This window comes from Bactrocera dorsalis, chromosome 5 (assembly GCF_023373825.1).
Source record: "Bactrocera dorsalis isolate Fly_Bdor chromosome 5, ASM2337382v1, whole genome shotgun sequence".
Taxonomy (NCBI): Eukaryota; Metazoa; Arthropoda; class Insecta; order Diptera; family Tephritidae; genus Bactrocera; species Bactrocera dorsalis.
The window spans coordinates 24819272-24845051 of NC_064307.1; the positions used below are offsets into that span (position 1 = coordinate 24819272).

Consider the following 25780-nt stretch of genomic DNA (forward strand, 5'->3'; position numbering starts at 1 on the left):
TATTAATTTTATTTTAAATTCAATATTTAGTATAAAAATAAAACCGCCCAAAAAATACTCAAAAGCATCAAAGTGCCTCTTATTCATGCAACTACTTGCTGCACTTGCTGATAAAGACAGAAAAATTGAGGTTATGCGTATTTAATACTACACTTTTTCACATTGTAAAACACCGAATAAACATTTTAAACATATTTGATCAAAAATATAAAGGCCAGCAAGATAATTTAGCTAAGCAAAGTTCAAAACAACTTAGTTTTTGCCGATTCTCAAAATTTGATTCGGATATAGAAGTGGATTATGTTCAGTTATAATTACAACTGAAAACACACATAATATCAATTCAGTACGCTGCAGTTAAAGTCGTAAATAATTATGTACATATACATATATGTAGATGAATGTATCCCGTATGTAAACAGCTTTGTAATAAGTAAATTATACAAAAGCTCGTAGATAATGACAGCCAGTTTAAGATGCCAGACTTGTACAAAAAATTTATCATAGCATTTGTTCATTTAACGGCATTAAATATATGTATGCAAGTGTACATATGTATGCACACGGTAATGTATAATCGCTTGTGACCGGCAGTGACACCAAGAAGACAAACTTGAAGTGCTAAGAATGCATTTACTACGAGCAGATAAATATAGGAGCTTGTATGTGTGTATATATTTTTAGCAAATTGATTGTTTTCCTTTTTATCTTCTTGTTTAATTAAAAATCAAGCAAAAAGTTGAATGTTTGCTTTTTTATGCACACAGACTGTGAACAGAGACACAAATCTATAAATATATACAAATGTGCATATATTCAACTTATTTATAATTGCATCTATAGACACTAGGGTGGGTCCAAACTGTATGAGGAAACAAATCACAAAGCGTTGAAAATAATACGTATATACTATATATATATTATATTTAAATAAAGTGCGACAAACTGACCAATTGAATTGAAAACAAAAAATTTGTAATGAAAATACATATATGTATATATACGTATATATATCATCTGATCAAATCCGAACCGGAGTAGCAAATGTAATAAAAATTTTGTTTATTGTCTTCAAAATAGTCTTTTTCGCGCCTAGGGCGTGACGGAATTCAGGGCTTAAAGCGATTTTTGGTTCCTTCGGTTTCGGCTCATTTTTAAAGCACCATTCGCTAAATTGTTGGACAGTTCCATTGTCATATTCATAATCCCACGTCTCATCACCAGTGATGATGCATATGATGAATGCATAAGTAGGGTCCTCAGCCACCTTAAACCTTACAAATAGCATTGATCATTTGACTTAGTGGAACGAATTCATATTGAACTCTGGCGATTTCAGTTTATTTTTGCAGAGCCATCCGACCGGTATTTTTGACAGTTTCGTCTTCATATTCATATGTAGGGTGGTCCTCAGCTTCACTGTCAAGCAAGTGGAGGGTACACTTGATGTCGCTTTTGCAAAAAACTTCAGATATTTTGGTATAAGTGTAGCATTGACACGCTTATAATCTAAAACATTAAGCAAAATGGGTTGAGTCGATGCATACGAGATGTTGAGAACCTCTGCTATCTCGACGATGCCAAAACGATAATTTTCAACCACCGTTTATTCAACTTTTTCAATGTTATCGTCATTAATAAGGTGACTGAACGACTTTTATGAGCTAGCTTTCATTGACTTCACGATCTTCATGAATGGTTTGTGCCACTCAAATAGTTCTGTTCATAACAATGTAATAAAATATGTTCCCCAAAACACTTCTGCAACATTTTCACTTTTTTTTTCTAGCAAAAATCACCAAACTGTCAAACACATAGTAATTGACATATGAAAACGATTTGCATGAACAAAGACAAAAACGTGTCCCAATCTTGTAACATTTCTTTTTGCGATGCGCGGGCTCTTAATATGGATCAGTCCGGGTCAAATTTGATCAGATGGTAAAACTTAAAAAAGTAAGCATTTAAAAGTAGTTCGTTTCAGTTTCGGTCTGTTCTGTACTTCTAATTAATTTGAAAAGTAAAAACAAAAACGTGAAATTTAAAACAAACCTAATAGTCAAACGCAAGAAGTTATAAGACCGGCCTTAATAATCTACCTTCCAAATGTAGATTTACTCTGATTAACCCTGTTAACATTCCAAGCGGTTTGCAACATGGAAAATCAATGACAGTTAGTCGTCAATGATGAGGCCCTCTCTGGTTGAAAATGTGGAGATATTTAAGTTTGCTAACTACCGATTTTGGAATGGCGGGAACCTTAGCTGCTGTAATGTTGGCACAATGCCTTGACAATTCGCCGAAATCGTATTCTTTTATAGGACGGACAAAGTTATGCTTAGAAGTTATAGTTTTCTTGCCTTTTCTACAATTAGTTCTCAATTTTAGTTTCTTCTAGTATTGGGTAAGAAATGAAAATGGGATTATTCAGAGAACCAATATCCTTATAATGACCCGACGTCCAGCTCACTCCATTTCATTTTAATATCTGATTACTGATTTTTCAAAAACTAAAGTCCTAAAAAATAAATATGATAGTACCCCAACTACTTCAAATCTACTATATCATATACTCGTAAGAGTATTATTGAAATTTTCTGATCGACAGCTCGTCGATCCAGTGTATATACAAAGAGTTTGCTCATGATAATATTGTCTTCTGTCTATAGAGTCACTTAAACAGATAAACCAATAATTTAAGACCCACCCTAATACACGAAACGTACTTTCATGTATTCATGTATCCATGTACGTGACCGGCTTATTATCTAAAAGGTGATTATTTTTGCTGTTGGATACAAATTTTTCTTTTTATTTTTGCTATTTGTTTTATTTTGTTTTTTGTGCTCAGCAAAAGCTCACAACATAAACAATAGAACCGCTTGAACATTGTACTTAAACTGCAATATGTTTACGGTGAGAAAGGCGACACAAACACTCGCAATGTGCGGCGAAGTGTCATGCACTTTGTTGCATGAGTTAATTCATCATATTTGCACTCAATAATATGAAAAACCGCATATCGTTAATAAATACCTAAAAAAGTGAGCCATAATATCCATATCCGCAGCTATTGTGGTAGATAAAATAAATTTGCTATTAATAAAAAGTCAAATTGAAATTTAAGTGGGCTTAACTTAGCCACAGTTAGACTTAATGTGGTGCAATTGAGTATTTAGCTAGGAATTAGCGACTTAGTTTCAAGAGATTTCTGGGTGTTAGGTAACAAGTGAATATATTAGACAGAGCGGTTTTATACGCATATGTATTTCAGATTCTCTAACCAATATTTAAGTCTTGGAAAAATATTTATTTTTTTTATATTTCAAATCAAATTTAAAAAAGGTGGCAACTTCTTTGTATAAATTTTTAATAATTTTACATAAGATTTCGTTAATTATCACTAATTTCATATGAATACACTTTTTTATATTTTTTATTTTTCAAATTCCGAAATGGTGGCAACTCCTTTGAATAAATTTTTAATAATTTTACATAAGATTTCGTTGAATATCATAATTTCATAATAATACTCTTTTGCTTTACTATTGTACTGCAACATCTATTTTAAAATTTTGAAATGTGGCAACCCTGTTGCAACTTAAACATGAATTCAAGCAACTGTAGAAATGTAAAGTGTTACAGTCGCATTTTATAGCAAAATATTACTTTTTTACAAAAATTTTGTTTTTAAAATCCGGTGGCAACTACGCAAAATAATATTTTTTATTATATTTCTTCTTGTATGCATATTATGAAAAATAATACTTTCAGATGTAGTTCACAAACAAAATAAAAGTTAGAAGTAAATACATGTGGTAACTCCAAAATCTTCGTAAATAAGGAAATAAACAACTAATTTCGTAGGACAATAACATTGCATTTTTTTTTTAATTTTTGCATTGTAATTAAATAATGTGGCCATTTTATAAACTAATATTTTTGTATTAAAAATCGTGAAATAAACTTTTCTTAACATTTTTGAATTGAATTTCTTTTTTTCCAAATTTTAATAGAAATATATTAATAAAATACTAGAATTAAATACTCCTGGCAACCTTTACATCATAAATTTTCTAGTTTTTGAATTTTTGTATAGAAAACCGATATTTGCTCATTTCTGAAATACATTGTAAATATCGAACAGCAATTTTTTAACGGTAGTTGGATTTAGCCCATACGAGAACAAGCCAAAAACTATTCCCCGACCCATCAAATAACCGCACCATCAAAAACTGATCCTCAATAAACAATACATTTGATCAACTTTGTGTCGATTACCATTAGTCTGTCAGATGTTAATGCAATAAAACCGTTTTATCTGTTTTAGAATTGCTTTAGTTTGATTTCTAGTATTGTTTACTTGTTGGCAATCGAAAGTAAATTAACCAAAAGCGGAAAGAATATGGCTGTTTTCAATCAGCAGGCGTTCCAATGTTCAAACAGCGAGGAATTTCAAGTATTTTCAATCATATACTATACCTCAAATATGCACATTCAATTAAGTTTGGGTTGAAATTTGCATTTTTAAATAAGTTTGAGTTCAAGGAAGCGATTTTGTGAAAAAACACGTATGTACTATTAGGTTGTAGAAATTGCAGAAAAATTATCGATATTACAGAAGAAAATAGTTCACGATGCGAAAAAACAGAGAAAGCATTTAAAAATGTATTTTATTATTTCGACAACAACAATTGACCCTTTTTCATTACGAAAATTTTTGAAACTAAGTCGGCGATCACGGGTTCTCGAAGTAAAAATATTTATTAATTCAGGAATGAGCACCACAAGGTCTACAAAAAGTAGTCTATTAATTTTTGTATAAAATTGAAGATTCTACTTGTTGCCATTCCGAATGAAATTTTATAATGCTACTCTCATAGAAACCTTGGTCGCTTTTTGCAAAAACACTGGGAGAGCCGACTTTCAGAAGCTTCGCTTGTGTTAAATTTTTCAACACAAAAACATTCGACTTAGACAGTAATAGGTAGTAATCACTTGGAACCTATAATCTCTGTGGGACTAGCCACTAATAATACCCATAGATGCCTCTATCTCACGATAGGTCATATGACGATCTGACAATATTAGTTTGCGCATAGAATCAATATTTTCCAGTGCAACAATTGATTTTGGACGAACTTCCCGAAACTCATTTTGAAGTGATCTACGACCTCGATTGAATTCACCACTGTTCCTTGATGGAGCTTTATAGTCAAAAATTTAATTAAGTACATCTATGTCGAAATTGTAAAAAATGATCGCACGAAAATGTTCGTGATTTTATTTCATTTTGTGGTGGAGAAGAATATTTTAAGTTACTGTAAACAACACAGATAGAGCTCGCGTGTCAAAATGTTTTGAGTATTCATATCACCAAAAATGTTAAACTTTACTTATGAGTTTGCTACGCTAGGGTTGCCAAACTCCAGAATATAAAAGGCAACTTACATATGCGTTATTTTTAACCACTTTTTATGCTTCCTGTCATAGTGAAAATGTTGGAGATCTAGATGATAAAGTCATAATAACCGAATATAATGTAAATTTCTGTCCCAATAAAGGCTATAATATTGGTCGAGATATTCGACAGTGAATTGACACAGAACACAAGCCATTACTATAAATAGAGTCGTAGGTTAGTCGAAACAGAATGAAAACAGAAGCTTTTCCAAGTACTTGAGTATTTCTAACCTAAAGAAGGATCTCATAATTCCAACAGCAGTTGAGATGCGGATAATAAACCTCGAACCTCAATTTATCAAGTCAACAAATACTTATAATTTCTGCGAAAAATGTTGTAAAAATATAAAAAAATTAAACAAGTAGAAAAAATTTATGCATAATACAATGAGTTCAAAAAGTTCCACAGACGTTATTTTTTTCTTCGAAAATCAAGCTTTTCATGTTCCAGTCGGCACATGAATCACGTAATCGAATTAAATAGCAACAACCAACAGGGGCAATTTATTTAGCCTCAACAACAAGTGAGGCTTTTGCCGATTTGTGGTTAAAAGCATGTAGAATTCCTAAGCTTCTAAGCTTCCAATAACAAAAATGAAAGAAAAAAATAACAGTAAATCACATGTTCAATTAGCGTCCATCAAATTGATCGATGGGCAAAGTAAATATGAGAATTAACAAAGAATTCAACTGTGCCAAGTAAGAAGATGCTACAGATAAGCAACAAATGTAGAAGCAAAGAAAGCTATGAAAATGTAAATTGCGCACAGTTTGTGCTAAAAGTGTTGCTCCATTTAAAGAATAAAAAAGCAGGTTGGACTTACTTGTATGAAGCGCAAATATGATTTGTTTATTTATTCAATAATAGATACAGCGTTGTGAATATATATGTGCACAAATATATGGATGTATTTAAAAAAGCATAAAATATTATTTTAAATTTGTTGCAGAGTTAAGCGACGCGAGTGGGGTGTGTGGCGCAACATTAACAAGATTTTTGGTTTGCATGGCACCAGTAATGGGTAAATTATACAAAAAAAAAACCGAGTCACATAAGTAAAAACTAAATTACTTAGTAATTTTGTAAGTTCAGTGTGTTCGTGTGCACAAATGTGGAACAAAATTCGTTTTAATGTTGTTCGAGTAAATTAAATGCTGTTGGCAACGTGTAAATACATTCATTAAAATACATTTATCGACATACATATACTCATTTGTAATTGAAAATGTTTGTATGTTCGCTAAGTATACTAGATACATATTTACATGGACTTATATATGCAAATTTCCCGTTAGGGTGGGTCAGTTGTGTAATTTATTTTCATATTTTTTCTCTGTCATAGAATTGGAAATTGAAACGGAGGGTTTATAAAAAGAATTTGCTACGAAATACTATAATCTTATACCAACATATTTAAAAGGAAATCGTTTTTCTCTACCTCAACTGCAAGGGGTTTTATCATATTTCTAAAGATCAGTAATAAATAATCACATTTAATACAATAACAATATAATAAGTGATATATAAATAACCGAGTTTAAGCTTAGCCTCTATAGATGCTGGAAAATTTTTGAGAAATCGCAGCTAACTTTCACATTATTTACAAAACTATTTTTTTCGTAACCGAATCGAATGATATGAATGAGAGATATGTGTGAAAGAATTGTTTGGCAGCTCATTATGTACTTCCTGCCTGTCTGCAACTCGGCTAAATTCGTTTTTAGCGACTAACACGGTTGCAGTCTTAAAATATTTACTAATACATGTAACGGGTTTTTCAATAAGAGCGCTACAAAAGGGCAGAAGTCCAGATGCTGAAACCAGTTTTCGACGATTTTCAAGCATAAATCAGCCGATACTGCTGTAATTTCACGTTCGATATTTCTACGAAGTCCATCAATCGTTACTGGCTTGTTGGCATAGACCATAGACTTGTTGTAGCCTCACAGGAAATAGTCTAACGGTGGCAAATCGCACGACTGAGACGCCCAATTGACTGGGCCATTTCGTGAGATAACACGTTCACCAAACTTGGTTTTCAATAAATCGATTGTGACATTCGATGTGCGGTTTGTGGCGCCAACCTGTTGGAACCAAAAATTATCCAAGTAGATATGATCCAATTCGGGCCAAAAATATTCGGTTATCTTTGAGCGGTAACGATTCCTATTCACGGTAACGTGCCGGTCGTGATCATCACGGCTTAATTACGCCGCTGGCCGATAAACCGCACCAAACCGTAATTATTTAGAGATGCAAGTTGACTCATGGAGTACATGTGGATTACTGCCTGACCAATAACGCATGTTATGCTTATTGACGAAGCCATTCGACTGGAAATGAGCCTTATCGCTGAACATGATTTTTCGATGAAAATCTGGATCATCTTTAAGTTGTTTCTCAGCCCAATTCACGAACATACGACCATTCTGATGGTCAAACGGCTTATGGTCTTGCCTCAATTTGATCTTTTAAGGACACAGGCCCCGATCTCTTCGCGAAATTCGCCACAACGACGTCATAGAGATGCCCAACGCTTGAGAACGTCGTGTGAGTAACTGATTTGGGTCTTCCTCAATTGATGCGCTGGAGGCAGCAATATTATGATTATGACGACCCTAAATTGGAAGTAGCGCTCTTAAAGTTGAAGTCACTGACTCCGAATTTCGGCAGTAAATTTTAATGATTTCGACTCGTTATTGGATCGTATGTATATCTTTCCATGATGAAATGATAAACCTTACTGAAGAGAAATGTCAAACGAGCGGGAAAAATATGGCGTCGATTGATGTCCCTATCGGTCTACCTTTGTAGCATCCCTATTGAAAACTCCGTTACTTAAAGCATCCACTGAACCCTCATACAGTTTTCGAGCTCGCACACTCCTGATAAATATTTCACTCCACTAATCATTACTACTTTCTTTGCTCTGTATTTTCACTTTAAAATATTGCTCTACATATTACAACTATTATCTTAAGATTTTCATATACCCTATATACATAATGTATGGTACGTCTATATGTAGTGGAAGTCACTGAATTATGAGTTAAACGTGTGCCAAGTAAATGCGCTTACACACAATTTCAAATTCATCATCAAAGCACATTCGTTTTCGACATTCACACATACATACATAATATAGACCTATAAGCTTTCTTAAATAGATGGTCATTACACATATGCAAACAGCCGAAATGTGGTGAGCGATGAAAATTCGTCTGGCTCGTGTCCGCATTTATGAAAATGTGTCATCGAATATCACTCTCAGCAAATTTAACTCGAAGATATATCAACATATAGTATAGCACCAAGATCTTGTTGACGAGGTTTATGTGTGTATATTTATGTATGTAGCTACATATTTTCGTCTTCGTTGGTCACTTATTGTGGGTGGGTGGATGCTTGGGCGATGATGTCGCTTGCTATCGGTGCTTATATAGTATATAAGTATGTAAATTAGTGAACAGTGTGAAGACTGATTGAAACGCAACCTTCTTAACGCCGGAAAGAGAATTTATTTTTGTCGCAATTTCACGCTTATGTGTCTTTATATTCAAACATATAGATGAATGTGTGTCATATACTATAAGCATATATAATATGTATTTTATGTGTTACTGAATGATTTAAAGGAGATATTTCAAAATTTGGTTACTGATTAAATGTTTTTTAAAACAAATACCTCTTTCTTACAAGAGCTATCGATTAAAAAAATTAATTAATTCTTGTAATTTAATCGCTTAAAGATTTTTAAGGTTTAAATTTTAAGGTTAAAATTATTATGTGGGGTATTTTGCTGCTAGAGAAAGGTCTGGATCGATTTCTTGTAAGTTGGCATTAAATAAGAGTACGCCAGAATCACAATTTTATGAAAATTGATAATCATATAGAATTTTATAGTCGGCATCAAAGGGAATAACTGAACCGATTTTATTTATAATTCGTACCAGACCATATTGTAGTCACACAAATATAGTTACTTAATTCCTTTAAGCTACTTCGAAACTTGTCTGATATTTTAGGTATAGTCAGTCGTAGACACAGAAGTACTCATATTCGGTACTGAGAACTTAAAAAATGTAAAGTTCTAAATAAGACTATCCATGATTTTTTATTGGTTTTACATTGTGACAAAAAGCACTCGTAAATTAAATTTGCCAGGTAAATGATACTTCAAAACATGTATGGTTTTTAATTACTATGCAAAACATGAGCGCGATCTGTCAACTAGTTTGTTTACAGCAGCTGGCAGCAAAGGATAAAAATATCGAACAAAGAATTTATCTCAAATATTGTATTTCTAACCAAGTTTCATGTGCTGAATTGTTACAAATGTTGGAACGGTGATTCAGTTTTATCAAAAACACAAGCCTACGAGTGATACAAAGCCTTCAAAGACGGTCGAAAGATTGTTGAAGACAGGCCTCGTTCTGGACGACCTCCGACCTCTTCAACTGATGAAAATATTAAAACAAGTGAACGATATGGTACTTGAAAATTGTCAAACAAGTAATAGAGAGATAACAAGAGAGCTCGACACTTCTCGCGAGTCCGTCCGTATGATTTTGGTGGATATTTTGGGTATGAAACGCGTTCTCGTCTCGATAAAGCTGAATTTTTTTCAAAAAGAGTACCGTAAACAGGTCTCTATGGAAATACTTGATAGTGCGACTTCCGATCCCACATTCATGGAGAGCGTTATAACCGCCGATGAGACGTGGGTGTATGAGTTTGATATACAAAAAAGTCAACAATCATCGAAATGGAGGGAAAAAGGACCAAAATCAAAAAAAAAGCCACCCCAAAGTCGCTCAAAAATCAAGCTGATGCTCATTTCTTTTTTTTTGATTTTTGTGATTTGGGGAGTCATGAATTTGTTCCGGACGGACAGACGGTCAATAAGGGGGTTTATTTGGCTGTATTGAGGCGTTTGCGTGAGAAAATCTGTTGAAAACGGCCGGAATTATGGAAGAACAATTCATTGATTTTTCGCGTTGATAATGCACCATTGAATCGAGCCACGATTGTGACCGGTTTTAAAGCCAAAAACAGAATGAACACCATCGATCATCCGTATTCACCAGTTTTAGCTCCATGTGATTTTTTCTTTGGTCAGAATTTTGCTGAAATCAACCATACGAGTTGTTGGGATCTTCTTTTATTTCTCTTATACTAACACGATAATTTCCAAGTACTGTTTCTTCAACTTTTTCAATATCGTCATTAATATAATGGGATGGGCAAAGCGTATGAAGTAAGTTTTCTTTGACTTCATGGCATCCAATGAAAGCGTTGTGCCATTTAAGTACTTGTTTCGTTATACTTCTGCAACATTTTAATCGATTCCCTAATCGAAATTCTATTGAAAACACAAAACTTCAAGAAAATTCATTGTACACTCTTTCTTCATTGTAACTTTACATAAAAATAAAAGGATTAAATCAATTTAGAAAAAACATTTTATCGATTCGATTTGTGCTCGCAGTATATGGATATGGACCAGTCCGGGCCAATTTTGATCAGGCGCATACCAGATTAAAATTTAATTATTGCGATTATTATTGTGAATATTTATAATACTTTGTGGCGGCACGTTCTCAGTTATGCCTTACTTCAATATTTTTCTCTTTAATTTTATTATGAAACTAACTCACAAGTATTACCAGTTCTAGTATGACTATGCAGATTAAGGCAATCATTGCGAATATTTAATGCGACTTATTATTGTTTTTGTTTTTAGAACGCTGTAGAAACTAAAATAGTTGGCTGTGTTACTGTTAGTTAGTTATTGACTACGAATTCGATTCGCAAGAATGTGCAATACTTAGTGGCAAAGTGATTTGCATTCAGAGATCAAAAGTGCAATTTAATAGACCATTATTTATAACGGATAATTGTTTTAGAATACAACAACAAACATGAAGAAAAAGAGATCAACTGGAGTGTGATGTTGGTCAAGGCAAGTGATTGGAATTAGTTCTCAAATTGCAGCAATAAATGTTTTTCAATTGCAAGTGGAGAAAAGAAGTTTGTCTTTTTTTAGAAAAAAATCAAAACATAAATATATCAATATTAAATAGTAGAAAAAACAAGAAAGAATGTTAACCACGTTTGCATCGAAGCTATAATATCATTCACGTATAAAATGGTTTACATTCAAGAACTTGATTTTGTTTGAGCGTTTTTTATTGCAGCCATAACAAAAGCTATAGTCGTCCGATCTGAATTGATATTTCTGAGATAATAGCGCTGCTCTGAATAATAATCTATGCCAAATTTTGTGCGAATCTTCTTTCAAATAAAGTAGTTTTCTATACAAGGATTTGATTTCGGCGATCAGTTAATATGAGAATTATACGATATAAAAGTCCGATCTGAAAATTTTTTTTCGGAGATGGCAACACTACCTTTGAAAATAGTCAATGTCAAATTTAGTGAAGCTATATTGTGAAATAGAAAATTTTTCTACATAAAGACTTGATTTCTTCGATCAGTTTGTATGGCAGCTATATGCTATACTGATCCGATATCGACGGTTTCGACAAATGAGAAGCTTTTTCGGGAGAAAATAAGGTATGCACAATTTCAGAGCGATATCTCAAAAACTAAGAGCTTAGTTCAAGTACTGAATCGACTCAGCTCGTCCGGTTGATCATTTTCGAATTATCGAACCCCTACAGAAAAATAATAGATAAATATTTTTTTTTGTTTTAAGCCTGTTTGTATATTAATATACTACATACATATGTATGTACATAGTATATAGTTATGTATATAGCACCCATTGGCTCATGCTTCGAAGTCACACATTTCATTGATTAGTAATTCTTAGCTAAAAGCTCGCTTTAAACATCATTTCCCTCATCGCACACTTAGCACAATTGTTGCTTATGTCCGATCTATGGCATGTTGTTGTTATTGTACAACATTTATATTTAGTAAACTGCGTCGACGTTGTTGGCACAACAATTTAGTTTATTCATGTCATCGGCCAAAGATGAAATGAAATGAGTCGAGATGTAGGAGCACTACAGAAATAAAAGCAACTACAAAACAAACAAAAAAGATGACACGAAAATTGGCACAGAAATGTACAAAAAAATAATCAACAAGTGAAGAATACACTTATATTTAATGCGCTCTTACTGAAGCTTACAGCCCACAGTGCTGAGAGACGATACAATAAAGAGCGAATTAAATGTTTGCACGCCACAAAACCTAAGCAATTCGCTCCCACAATCAAAAATAGTACATATTTATTTATTTTTATTTGAAAGCTCAACATTCGCTCATCACAAATAAGCTTTTACTGATAAGCACACAGTTATTTGGTTGTTATTTTCTCATTAATTTGATGACCTGATCGCGGGCAACAAGTTTGCGTGCTGCTCTCTATAAATATATTAATGTATGCAGATATGTTGTACGTTGATAAACAACGATGAATCGTGCTTTGATAGGGGTTGTTAGGCCCTGAGCTAAATTTTACATATGTACGTGATGCTATCGACCTTGAAAAGCTCTTGTCAGAAATCGGAAAAACTGATGCTGCAGGAGAATACGTGGGAATTAAGTATTCGAACATGTTTTTACTTTTTTTCCCCAACAAAAACAAAGAGAACACAATTTGTAACAAGGTAGCTTCAACTAAGTCTAAGGACGATCAATCATATATAGAGGCAAAAAATGTTATGTCATCGGAAAGCTTCACAATTTTCTTATCAGATGATCACGTTAGATCAGATGTCATGTTATTTATAGTATATGTACATAAGTGATACTATACAATTTATAACACATTTGTTTACACTGGATTTTCGCGACCAGCTCGTAGTCAGTTCTAAAAATAAGATTAAACAAATATTTTTTATAAATAAAATTTTTGTGTCTCAGTGAATAGATTTAAAATAATATTCGAAGCTTAAGGCTTTTATGAAAGAACCAACGTATATTCCTTATATCACTTCTCCTTCTTTCCGTGAAGAATATTATTTTCGAAAAAAAATTTGTTACATATGTACGTCAAAATATATACTTTTAAGAACCCATTTACAACTATGCAGACATCCATAATATAGCTCTGAACGTTTCATTTCGAATTTTACATACGTAGATCCATACTACTATGAGAAAAAAATAGGCTGACTTTGTTCATAATCTTAAAATTCCTAATTTATTCTTCAAAATCTATGTCGTCCCCCTCAAAGTAATCCCCCTTGGCACCAATACACTTGTGCCAACGTTTTTTCTAATCCTCAAAACAGTCAATTTCCGGAATAGCCTTCAATGCGCATAGAGATTCACGTTAAATGACGTCAATTAACTCAAAGTAGTTTCCTCGGAGCGATCGTTTCAGTTTGCTAAATAGCAAGAAGTCACATGGAGCTAAATCAGGAGAGTACAGTGGTTGCAGCACGATATAGGTTAAAATTTGGCGAAAAACTTACGAAGAATCAATGCAATATGCGACGGTACATTATCATGGTGCAAAAACCAAGAGTTGTCGGCTCATAATTTCGGCCTTCTTTTTAGGAATAGCTTCGGACAAACGACGCATAACACTCAAGAATTATTCCTTGTTTACAGTCTGGACGGTCGGAAGGAATTCAGAGTGAATCACACCTCGAGAATCATGATTTTTGACCCAATTTTGTAACCAATCGCGCTTTCACTTTTCTTAGGCCCAAATGATCTTTCAAAATGGATTTCACTGATCTTTCCGATAATACGAACTGACTGTTAATCGGCGATTCTCAAGCACTAATTCCATTATTTTATTGACGTGTTGATCATCACTTGATGTTGATGGCGGTCCCGGACATGATTCGTCGTCAACGCGTCCTCAATCCTCTTTGAATAATATCTACCAATCAGAAACATTTGCTCGCGAGAAACAATTATCACCGAAGGCCTTTTCCAACTATCTGTTTCGGCACCAGAAATTTGATCCCACACACAAAATTTAATGGAACTTCTTTGTTAAATAATTTCACTCATCCTACAAATCGCCGAATACTAAACACTAATGTTTATTTTGATTTGACATTTGGCACAGAAGTCGCTGACAGTCATACCATCCCAGAAAAAAATAGTTCGACAAATGGGTTTTCGCGCGAAATTTAAATTAAAAGGTCTTACTATTTTTTGCTCACAGTAGTACTTTTACTTGCTTTTAAGATCCCATTACAACTATGCAGACATCCATAATATAACTTTGAAAGTTTCATTTGGAAATCGTGTAGAATATATAGATTTTTCTATGATGTTTGTCTATGATTAGGGTTCAATTCGTAAGTCTTTGCCAAAACTACTTCCCTCTCCAAAATAAATAGAAAAAATAAAAATAAATTAGATTAAAAAGTTCGGATGCTGCTCACTCATTTTTGCTACCAAATCTATTACCATAATTTATTCCTTACAATTAGTACTTGATTGCAAAGGGAATTAAAAGTCGATTTCTAGTTTCTTTTTTATATCTATGTATATTGAGACTTGAGTTATCTACTTTAGTGTGGAAGTTGTTTAGTCGAAGAGACCGAAACCCATATTGTCGTCTTCCTCTGACTTCGACTCCTCCTGACGGGAAATAAAATGGCATTCCACGGGGTAAATGAGCATGCTCGATATTAAAAATGTATCACAAGAATGTGATGATGATGCATTTGGAGTATGATAAGTAAAACTTGAAATTAATGACTTAATATATGATTTCTAAAAGTCGATGGCATTAGATCAATTTTCAAAAGAAATCGTCATTCTTGTTATTTAGATATAAATAACCCTATATCAATTTTCATTATTTTTAGGTGTTTCAAACAACCGTTGGTAGGCTCTTACGTTCTGTGCAACATGTTACAAAATGAGCTGATATACCGAAAATATTTACTCCAAATATTTATGTAACTGTTAGCTACGTGCCTAAAGCACAAACAAGAAGCAAACGTTATATTAGAAATTGATTTTAATGATGAAAGTATTGAGCGATATGAAGAAATAAATTTACATATATACTGAGAATTTTGGAATTGATCATTCATTTTCCACCAGCAAACAATTTGGTATAATAAATCAATTGTTGTTAAACAGAATGCCGGCGTAGTCAAGCTGGGTACCAAAAATAATATTTCTAAAATCACGCATAGAAAGAGAAAACCATCCAAGCAACTCGAAAACGCATAAGGAGTGTGCCAAATATTGTTATTATCTTGGAAATTGCATTCAAAACCCATTAAAACTGTACGAGTTAGAAATTCATGAATTTTACTGCAGTAGAACACATACGTACATACTTGTATGCATACTTATATTATATTATGGCATTACACGCAATTATATTATTGCTTTTAAGGCACGTTTTTGCCCAAAATATGGTTGTTTGAACTCTCAAATAATTAGCCATAAAATTGTGTGTTTTTTGATGGTTCTGTATGCATTCAGTATGTGACTAACAATTTTCGAAAAACAACAGTGGTGGGAGTTTAATCAAAAAAGTGTGATAATTGTACTTATGTAAGTCTGATATAATATTTTTTTTTTAATTTAAAATAAAAATATTAATATTAAATTAACGAAATAGACGTCTAAAAAAATGATTTTTTTTATTGCAGAAACAAAAATATTGCAATACAACTACTTTCGATAAAAAATAATAAAATTTGTATAGTATTCATATACGATCAAGAATATAAAAAAATTAAATAATTAAAATAATAAACATATTTCAATTTAATGATAATTTTTTATATCGGAAAATTAACATTTAAACATACACACATCACAAAATAACGATCATATACAATCGAAATATTTAAAAATTATAATATTAAAATAAATTAAAAATTATAATATTAATATTTGATAAAATAGTGAAAAATTTATGAAATTTAACTGATAAAAATATCGATTATTTTTTCATTAATTATAAAAATTAAAATCTCAAAATATCGATAAACATTATCAACTAAATTTAACTAATAAAAATATTGATTATTATTTTCGATAAATATAAAAATCCGAAAATATTAACCAAAAAAATCGATTTTTTTTTCAAAAAAAATTAAATTGAAAAAATATCGATACACATGATCAACTACAAATGATATTAAAATGGCAATCATATTTGATAAACATGTTAAATATTAGATGAAATATAACTAATAAAATTATCGATTACTTTTTCGATGAATTTTAAATCACAAAATATCGATAAACATGATCAGCTAATAATGATATTAAAATAGCAATCATATTTGATTAAATGTGGAAAATATTAGAAATAAAAATATCGATTATTTTTTTTCGATAACAATTAAAATCACAAAATATCGGTAAACATGATCAACTACTAATGATATTATTAAAATAACAATAATTTGTGAGTTATATTAAATTTAACCGATAAAATTATCGATTATTATTATCGATAAAACAAAATCAGAAAATGTCTATAAAATGCGATGTTTTTATCGATCCTACGAAAATTTTATCGATTTAAATAAAACTCACAAATTATCGATCAATAAGATCGCAAATAATTTGATCCGATTATAAAGATAATATCATAACTTTTTAAGAAAATAATCACAGTTGACTAGTTGTATTTATATTAATATACACATACACTAGTAGGATCTTTTGGATGCCACAGAAGCCCTACTATAAAGATATTTACACATTAATATACCTACACACTACCTATATACATACATACATACATATGTATGTATGAACCAGTATCATGAATAGCAAAATTATAATATGCGACAAATAAATTTAAATTATTTTTTTTAATAACGTATCGTTGATTTTTGTATAAGAACAAGCACAAGAAATCGGCAATCGCGGAGCTCACCTTGGAAGGAAATCATGCATAACGGACATAGATATATGTATGTATGTATGTATATAAAGCCACACATAACAAGCGCCGATATGCACAGAAAATACTATATATTGTAACAAATACATATGTATATATGTATGTTGCTATGTAAGTGGGTAAAAGTCGAGTGCGCGGTGTGTGAAAATCAGCGACGCGCAGCTAACGAAACCGGTAAACCGGTAGCGGGCGACTGGGCAGTTGGGTGGCACCAAACTCACATTCGTATATACATGTATGTATGTATGTTCGTGTATGCACATGCGTTTCAAATGCACGAAACGCTACAAGCACGCATTTGCATAGCGGGCCAATGTACGAATGTGCGAACGTAGGCAAAAAGAATCAGGCAAAAGCCCAGCCAGCAATCAAAATAAAGAAACTAAAGAAAGAGCAACTCAAAATGAAAGAAATTCGAATGTCGTTTGACGCCAATTGATAATAAGTTTAATTTTTGTGGTTGTTTTTGCTGTTATTCTTACGATTTGCTTTTCAAAAATGTCACTATAAACACACATGTACGTGTATATGTGTAGGTGTATGTGCGTATTTGTACCTTACAAGTGTACTGCTGCAAATTGCTTCGAATAAGGCGGTCAGCGCGCTGTCAGCTGACGGCCGGCTGACGTTATTAGCGGCGGCTTGACGATTTAGTTATGTACACAGTAGTTGAGCAGCGTCTTGGTAGTATTCAAAACGCGATTAAACGTAAAACATGTGAAGCCGTCAGTCGTCGGGTCGAGAGACAAATTGCTCAAATTAATATTTATATTTTTTATTTGTTGTTGTTGTTTGTTGTTTGCAATACATTACGTTAATTAGTTTCCATTAAGTTTTTTTAAGTAATTTTATGTTTGCACTTTTATTTGTTTTGCTGATTATGTAAGAGCGCACAAAGAGCAGTTTGCGAGTGACCACGTGCAAGTAACCAAAATATTAGGAACAATTTGTATATAAAGTATTAAAAAAAAATATGAAAACGAATTTTTCAAAAAAAAAAAATGTGAAAACGAAAAATAATTAAAAAACATATACATATATTATAACAAAAAATTTGTATAATAAGTATTGAAAAAAGTTATGAAAAATAATTTTTGAAAAAAAAACTTTTAAAAAAGAAAATTAGAAAAAAAATATAAGTTTGAAAAAAAAAAAAACAAATTGAGAACAGTTGTGAAAAAATTAGAAAGAATTTTTGAAAAAAAATAATTCGAAAAAATAATTTGAAAAAAAAATTATTTGTAAAAATTTGAAAAACTAAATTTTTTATACATTTGAAATTTAAATATAAAAAGGTCATCGAAAAATGGTTTATGTGTTCCTAAGTGTTTTGGGAAATTACGGTGAGTGCTTGAGTAACTTCAATTACAAAAAAAATACACGAATAATTATCAGATATTACAAAAAATAAAAATTGTAAAAAATTAAAAATAATCTCAAAATGCCAATTATAAGCATTTTAAGGGCATATTTGTGGGTTGAAAGTTCAAAATTTTCAAAAAAATAACTAAAAGTTTTGAAAAAAATTTTAAAAATATTTTTTGAAATAAAAAATAATTTGAAAACGACAATTTTAATATTTTTGACAGCTAATTATAAAAGATTTATCAAAAATGGTCTATGTGTTCCTAAGTGTTTTGGTTTCAAAACAAAAAATAAGAATTATTAAATATTAAAAATAAATAAGAAATTATAAAAAATTTAAAAATAAATTTAAAAAGCCAATTGGAAGCATTTTACTGGCATATTAGTGGGTTGAAAGTTCAAATTTTTCAAATTATTCTATTAGCACTTCAACATCGTAAATACGCAAATGTTACGTATACGCAGTGTGTGGCAGCCAGAGTCCTTTATACACCTGCATACACACCTACACATCCATGCACAAACTATAATTCCACTTTTATATGTACGCACGTGGCAAGATCTCCACAACTACACTACTAGGCACATAAACTACAAAGTGCCGTTAGTTCAAGGTTTAAGTACCCACTAACATACATACCTACATATGTACATACATACAAGCACACAATTATATGACTTTTATTATTGTGCGCGTAACTAAGCACGTCAATAGTGTGTCTACTCAGCTGTCCCACAAACGCTATGGAGCGCCAACCAAAATAAATCACATACACACATTCATCCATACAAAAACAAAAATAAATGTATGCAAAGACATGCGGCGCGTTGTGGGTGCAGTTCCGAGTGAAAGTATATTTGTAAAAGTGATATGTTAACGGTTTACCACTGTATACATACATATGTGCAAGTATATACAAGGAAACTGTTGTTGTTGTTGCATTGTTTTGCATCATCTTTGCGCATTGAACTTGACTTTGATGCGCCACATTGACTTTTGTGGAAGAATGCATGAAGTTTGTTTGAGTTTTCGTAGCGGAAAAACCCCAAATAAGGAAATACGAGGGCGGTTTGATAGCTCTGTAGACTTTTTAGGTAATTTAGTTTGAAAGACGGTAATTTTCAGAAAAAGAGAAATTTTTGTAAAATTTTTTTGAAAATGTCACGTGGTGAATTTGATAAAATAAAGAAATATAGGGGCGAATTAATACTATTAGGTAATTATCTTTAGAAAAAGAGAAATCCGTAAATTTTTTTTGAGATTTTTTTTTTGAAATTTGTTTTTCCAGAAAAAAGTTGGAAATTAAAGTGGATCAAAGCAGGATGAGGGCGCATGAGGTGGTTAAGGCTATAGATATAACTGTTAAGCACATATATCGCAATTGAAACAAGTTTATAAAAAGCTTACCATAGGTTAGAAAACTTAATTATTTAATGGATGCCTACAACCATGTGACCACTCAACGATGATCTATCACAACCGACTGTAGCTTTTTAGATGTACCGTTACTTCGAAAAGCAATAAAGACGTAACGACGAAGTGGGCTTTGTGCATGAAAAACAGATAGAAGTTCGGCAAAATTTAAAAAAGAGCACTTCATTCTCCACTCCAAGACACATTTTCTAAAATCGATCAGCCTTTCTAAATGAACTGGAAATCCGTAAAACCTGCTATTTGTATCACGAAATCATCGAATTGCAAAATTTAGAAGGCAAAGCAAAAAATTAATAAAAGTGATAAAAAGGATGAATCTTGCCGTAACTAGTCATTTGTCAGAATCAGTGAGCCATAAGCCCTGCCTTTTTTCGTCATTTGAAGAAGTAGAAAAATATGAAAGAATGATCAATACAAGATTGTGACAAGCATTGCTATAAAAGAAACGAAAGTCAAACTTTCAATGCAACTATGCCTTCCTCTCTTTTCTCTTTATGACGTCACGGGAAATGTACCACTCTGTCAAAGGCACATAAAAACAGGAACAGAGCGCAACTATCGTTATCTCTATTTCTATGGGTTAACTAAGTAACAGGAAAATTTATTAAAAACATTTTTTTTTAATTTTATAAAAAAAAATTTAAAAAAAAAATTAATAAAAAAAGTTATAAAAAATTGTATAAAGTAATTATAAACATAAAAATTAAAAAAAAAATTAAAAAAAAAAAATTAAAAAAAAAAAATTAAAAAAAAAATTAAAAAAAGGTTAAAAAAAAACCTTATTAAAAATAACCAAATTTTTCCTTCAGAATATTTTCTTTGAAACAAAAGACGATCGAACAAGTTTATAGTACAAGCATTAATGTCTCAACAGCGATCAGTTTCTGAGCATACATATGTTGTCTTTAGCCTCCTTTTTCCATAATTTAGAAACTAATTACAACGCCTCCGTTATAAAATATATGGTTAAATTAAGAATGAAAGATAAGGAAAGAGAGAGAGAGAGAGGATAGAGTACAGAGACAAAATTCAAAAAATTCAAAATTTCTGAGTAAATAGGAGGCTATTTTTAAGATTTTTTTTTAATTTTAAGTTTTCAAAATTTTACCTGCTAATCCAACAAGCCTCGTGTTAAATAATATTTTTGAAATTTAATCATATGTATGAACACATTTCCGCTAGATTGAGCAGAAAGAATGTGATTTCCTCACACTCCTGTGATTATTTGAAGGTTAAAAATTATAAACATTTGCAAAATTAATTTACTTCCAATATATTCAAACATACATATATATGTACATACATGTATGTGTACAAACTTTACATTTCTGTACTAGCCGTAGCTGTTTTGCTTAATTATAATTATTATCGTCTTGGCCCATATTCTTTCGACAAATTCATTGCTAATTAAAAATTGGCGTTGCCAAATAATTGCGACATGTGCAAACAAATGTGCGTATATTGTATATACACCGGTCTATGGATACGTACATGCGTAAAATAAAAAAAAAAAACAATATTAATAAAAAGCAAACCCAATTACATGACATTTATGTATTTTCGTTCGGTCAGAAAACTTAATAAAAATGTCTGTGCTAAATAGCTAAAAATATAAATTACCATTAATGAAATAAAGCGAGCAGATAATGAGGTTGCTTCTTGAAAAAAAAAAGAAAACAAAACTTAAGAAAGATTTTCTTTATATAGTTTACAAAATTCGAAATAATAAAGGGTGATCCCAGTAGAGGTAATGGGCAAGAAGATCCCTCATTTTTCAGCCACATTGTGTTCTGTGATGAGGTCCATTTCTGCCTCATTGGGTATGCATACGTAAGCAAGCAAAATTCCCGCATTTGAGGCGAAGAGCAACCTGAAGAGATTCTTTCATTCAGAAAAAACAACGGTTTGGTGTGGTTTGTAAGCCGGTGGAATCACCGGTTCATATTTCTTTAAAAATTATACCGTTATCGCGACATGATATCCGACTATTTGATATCTGAAATTTAAGCTCGTGATCTCTGCGACATTTGCCAAAGAATGTTATTTCGAATGACAATAAACATTAACCATAAAATTTGAAGTTTCTGTGCTTTTTCTTCAAAACAAGTAGGGAAGCTCGAAATGGATCACCCTTTAAACAGGATATTTGGTTAGTCAATATAAGTTTTTTAACAGGCGATTTTGGCACTATCGATATTTTCGATTTTGTTTCTAATTGGTGAAAATTTCAAGTATTTTTCAATTTTAGGAACAAAACAAAAAACATTTTTTAATTCAGTTCTTACTATTTTTTTGTCATGGGAGGTCACATAAGGGGGTGACAAATGTCATTTAAAAATTTTTCTAAAAAAATATATGATGATATATTTGATCAAATATGACTCGGACTGGCCCACATAAAAGTCAAAGCAGTGCTTGAAAATGGGCGTAGAGGATCTCGACATCTCTTATGTACCAACTCAACCGACTTTTGGTTAATGTTATTGTTAATGTTGGTTATGAATTGTGCCACTGGCTTTCTAGTACCAAAAGACCTGAATGCACAATCTTGGTAGTATATCCAGAAAAAAGCGCTTTTTTGAATAATCTCAGAAAATTATCTTTCAATGGAGGTTTCTTAAAGATATATAAAATTCGGTCAACACTTCAAATTACTTTTTGAGATTTTGTGAGGGGATAACACAGCAGAACCTCTTGTGGCTTCAGCTAAATAGTGCTACAAGTAAATTTTAAATAATCCATCGCCTTATTGGATTGAACTATAGGTAATCGAATCACATTCGTAACATCGCGGTTGTGTGATTAAATTACTTTGGATTGATTTTTTAAGGGATGTATTATTTCGAAGATGTACGCTGATAAATCCGCTCCGATTCAATGCATATGTATATTAAGATCAGCATTTGGTGCATAATTGGAAACATAAGACCGACTAGCTTGGTTCTTGATTAATTTGTAATATTTCGTAACGGAGTTGAATAAATTTTTCAAAAGCAAAATCGTGCGCCATTGATAGGAACAGATAGAGATCCCATGATATAAGATGCTTTTGACGAGTCACTATCGATGTGAGTGACTCAGCATTGTTCTGATGGAGAGGTTTTTTTCGGTTAAGCCATATGACGCCCATATATCGAGCCATTGATCTCAAACAAAACTGAGTCAAGCAATTTCAAAACTGTCCTAGAATTTTTTAGTCGGAATTCTGATCTTTCTAACCCCATCATATTTCTCAATGATTTGAAAAATAATGTTTTTTTTTTATTAGATCTTATATTAGAATTTATATTTTTTTGCTTTTTAAAGAAATTTCTTAAGAATTTTTTTCGAAAATACTGAATGAAAAATACCTTCAAAATTCTCTAAATTTTCGTATCAACCTTATATTGATTAGAAAAACAAATGCCGTTAGTGTTTTATGGCTTGGCGCGTGCTAATTGTGCACACATAAATATTTTCTTTTAAAACCACATAAAACAGACAAACAATTCTGAGCAAAAAAAAATATTAAAAAAAAAAAAACAAACAAGAACACTCTTTCCAAACAACTGATCCAAATTGGGATCGCATATTTATATGTACATACATTAAACAGCAGCCAGCTAAACATTGTCTAACCCGAAAGACAAGAGCGTCTGTATGTTTGCGTTTTTACAACTTTTTTTGTAATTTTTTCGGCATCACTTTTCGTACATGGGCACATACATATTTACTCGACCAATATTGAGCACAAACAGACCATGTCCAAATTAACTTGTACGTACATATTTATGAGTGCGAGTTGCATGAAAATGGCAATTGAGGAGAGCCAAAGGCGAGCAAGGGGACCAACGACGGACAGACTAAAATACGAAATATATGTTTATACGAGAAAAGAGCACACAAAACATAAAAACTCAATGGAGAAGCTAGAAGTTAGTGCTCATGCACATCGAAGAACACAAACACACACACATACGCGCGCATATGTAAGCGCTTAGACGCAAAAATAGACAACAATTAACCACCAGCCAAGTTCTTTAACGTTTTAATAACAAAAACAAATAGGAAAATTATAAAAATACACGCAAGCAAACATTTAGAGAAGAATTTCAAACAAAAACACAGCGTAAGAACAAAGTGAAAAATTGAGAAAACCTAATAGAAAATAGGGAAAATAGGAAAATTTAAACAAAAACAAAAGCAACAAACGAAAAACAGCTTGCTCGCCTAGCCGCTGAGCGCTGCCAAATGACCAATGGCCAATGGCGAGCAAAGGCAACAAAAGCAGCAAAACCACATTAGCCGATCGGTCGGCAATTTCCTGCGAATTTCCGAATTTCAACCGAAAGACCCAACTCAGTGTGCTTAAGGTCATAAACGCGATCGGGGCGAATAATTGCGCATAATGAGCAGCGCGTTTTCTTTTTTGTGAATTACGAAATCCATAGTTTAAATAGTTTTGAATGAGTATCCTTTATATTATTTGAAAACTTGAAAGAACTCTGAAAAAGAAAAATAAAGCAACAAAAGCAACGAATACGAACTTAAAACATAGATTTGAGTGCATCGTCTATGTAGTGAACTTCTAGTAAAAGTGAAAAGGTATTAGTTGTAAATAAGCTAAAAATATTACTAGCTCTTGACATAGTTTGAGTCATAAAAGTGCATGAATTAAATTTTTTCAAGCATCTGTATGTATCTAGGCGTCACAAAGTTAGGCATGTGTGTAGAAAAAAATTTCAAAATTTTCGAAAATCAATTATGCGCTCCGAGAGTGATTTTTTATATTTAAATGAAGTTTGTGCTCGGAAAATGTGTTTTGAAAATTTCGATAATATGTTTCAAAAATTTCGAAAATGTTTTTAAAAATTCGAAAATCAATCTTGCCCGCTTTAGCAATGGAAATATTTCTTAAATTTTTCGAAAAACAAGTTTGCTGCTGAAAATGCTTTTTAAAATGTTTAAAATCAATGTTTTGCTTTGAAAATGATTTTTGAAATTTCGAAAAGCAGTTTTGCGCTCGGAAAGGGTTTTTAAAATTTTCGAAAATAAGTTGAGCTCTGGAAAAACATTTTGCTCTCTGGGAACGTTTTTTTAAATTTCGAAAAACAATTTTTCTTTTTGAAAAAGTTTTTTAAAATATATGACATTTTTTTTTAAATCTCGATTATCGATTTTTTTCGTCTTATTTACACTCTCTTAACATTTTTAGTTTCCAAAATCGATTTTGCGCTCAGGATTAAAAATTTCGCAATGCTTTTTAAAACTCAAACTTTTTTCAAAATATTTTTTTTTTTAACTTTGAAACTCAATTTTGTGTTCGAAATGTTTTTTTTATTTTAATTTATTATATTTAATTCTTCGCTTTCTCAAGAACTTCTATTTTTGGGTTTGAAAATGGATTTCGAAAATTCTTCGCTTTGGAAATTTATTTTTTTTAATTTTGAAAATTATTTTTTCACTCTTATGTTTTTTATGTGTGGAAATAAATTGTACGCACTAAAAACGTTTTTTTTTTAATTTTGAAACTCAGTTTTACGTTTTAAAACTCTGTTTTTAGTTTTGAGAATTAATTTTGAAGCCGAAAAATATTTTTAAAAATTTCGGAGAATACGATTTTACTGGACTGATTGTGGGCTTTCAAAACTTAACA

General features: G+C 31.7%; 1 protein-coding gene across 4 annotated transcripts in view; it reads left to right on the plus strand.

The window, feature by feature from the left end:
* Positions 1-25780, plus strand: part of LOC105224887 (uncharacterized) — a 60414-nt gene that overhangs the window by 15196 nt on the left and 19438 nt on the right. The window contains exon 2 of one of the 4 annotated variants that reach the window (XM_011203119.4): positions 6414-6485. The exons of 2 other annotated variants lie outside the window; for them this stretch is intronic. In XM_011203119.4, coding sequence (XP_011201421.2) covers positions 6414-6485 — 72 coding nt within the window. Of the gene's footprint in view, positions 1-6413; positions 6486-17942; positions 18689-25780 lie in introns of those variants that run through there. One more of the 4 variants, XM_011203121.4, reaches the window with a different exon arrangement.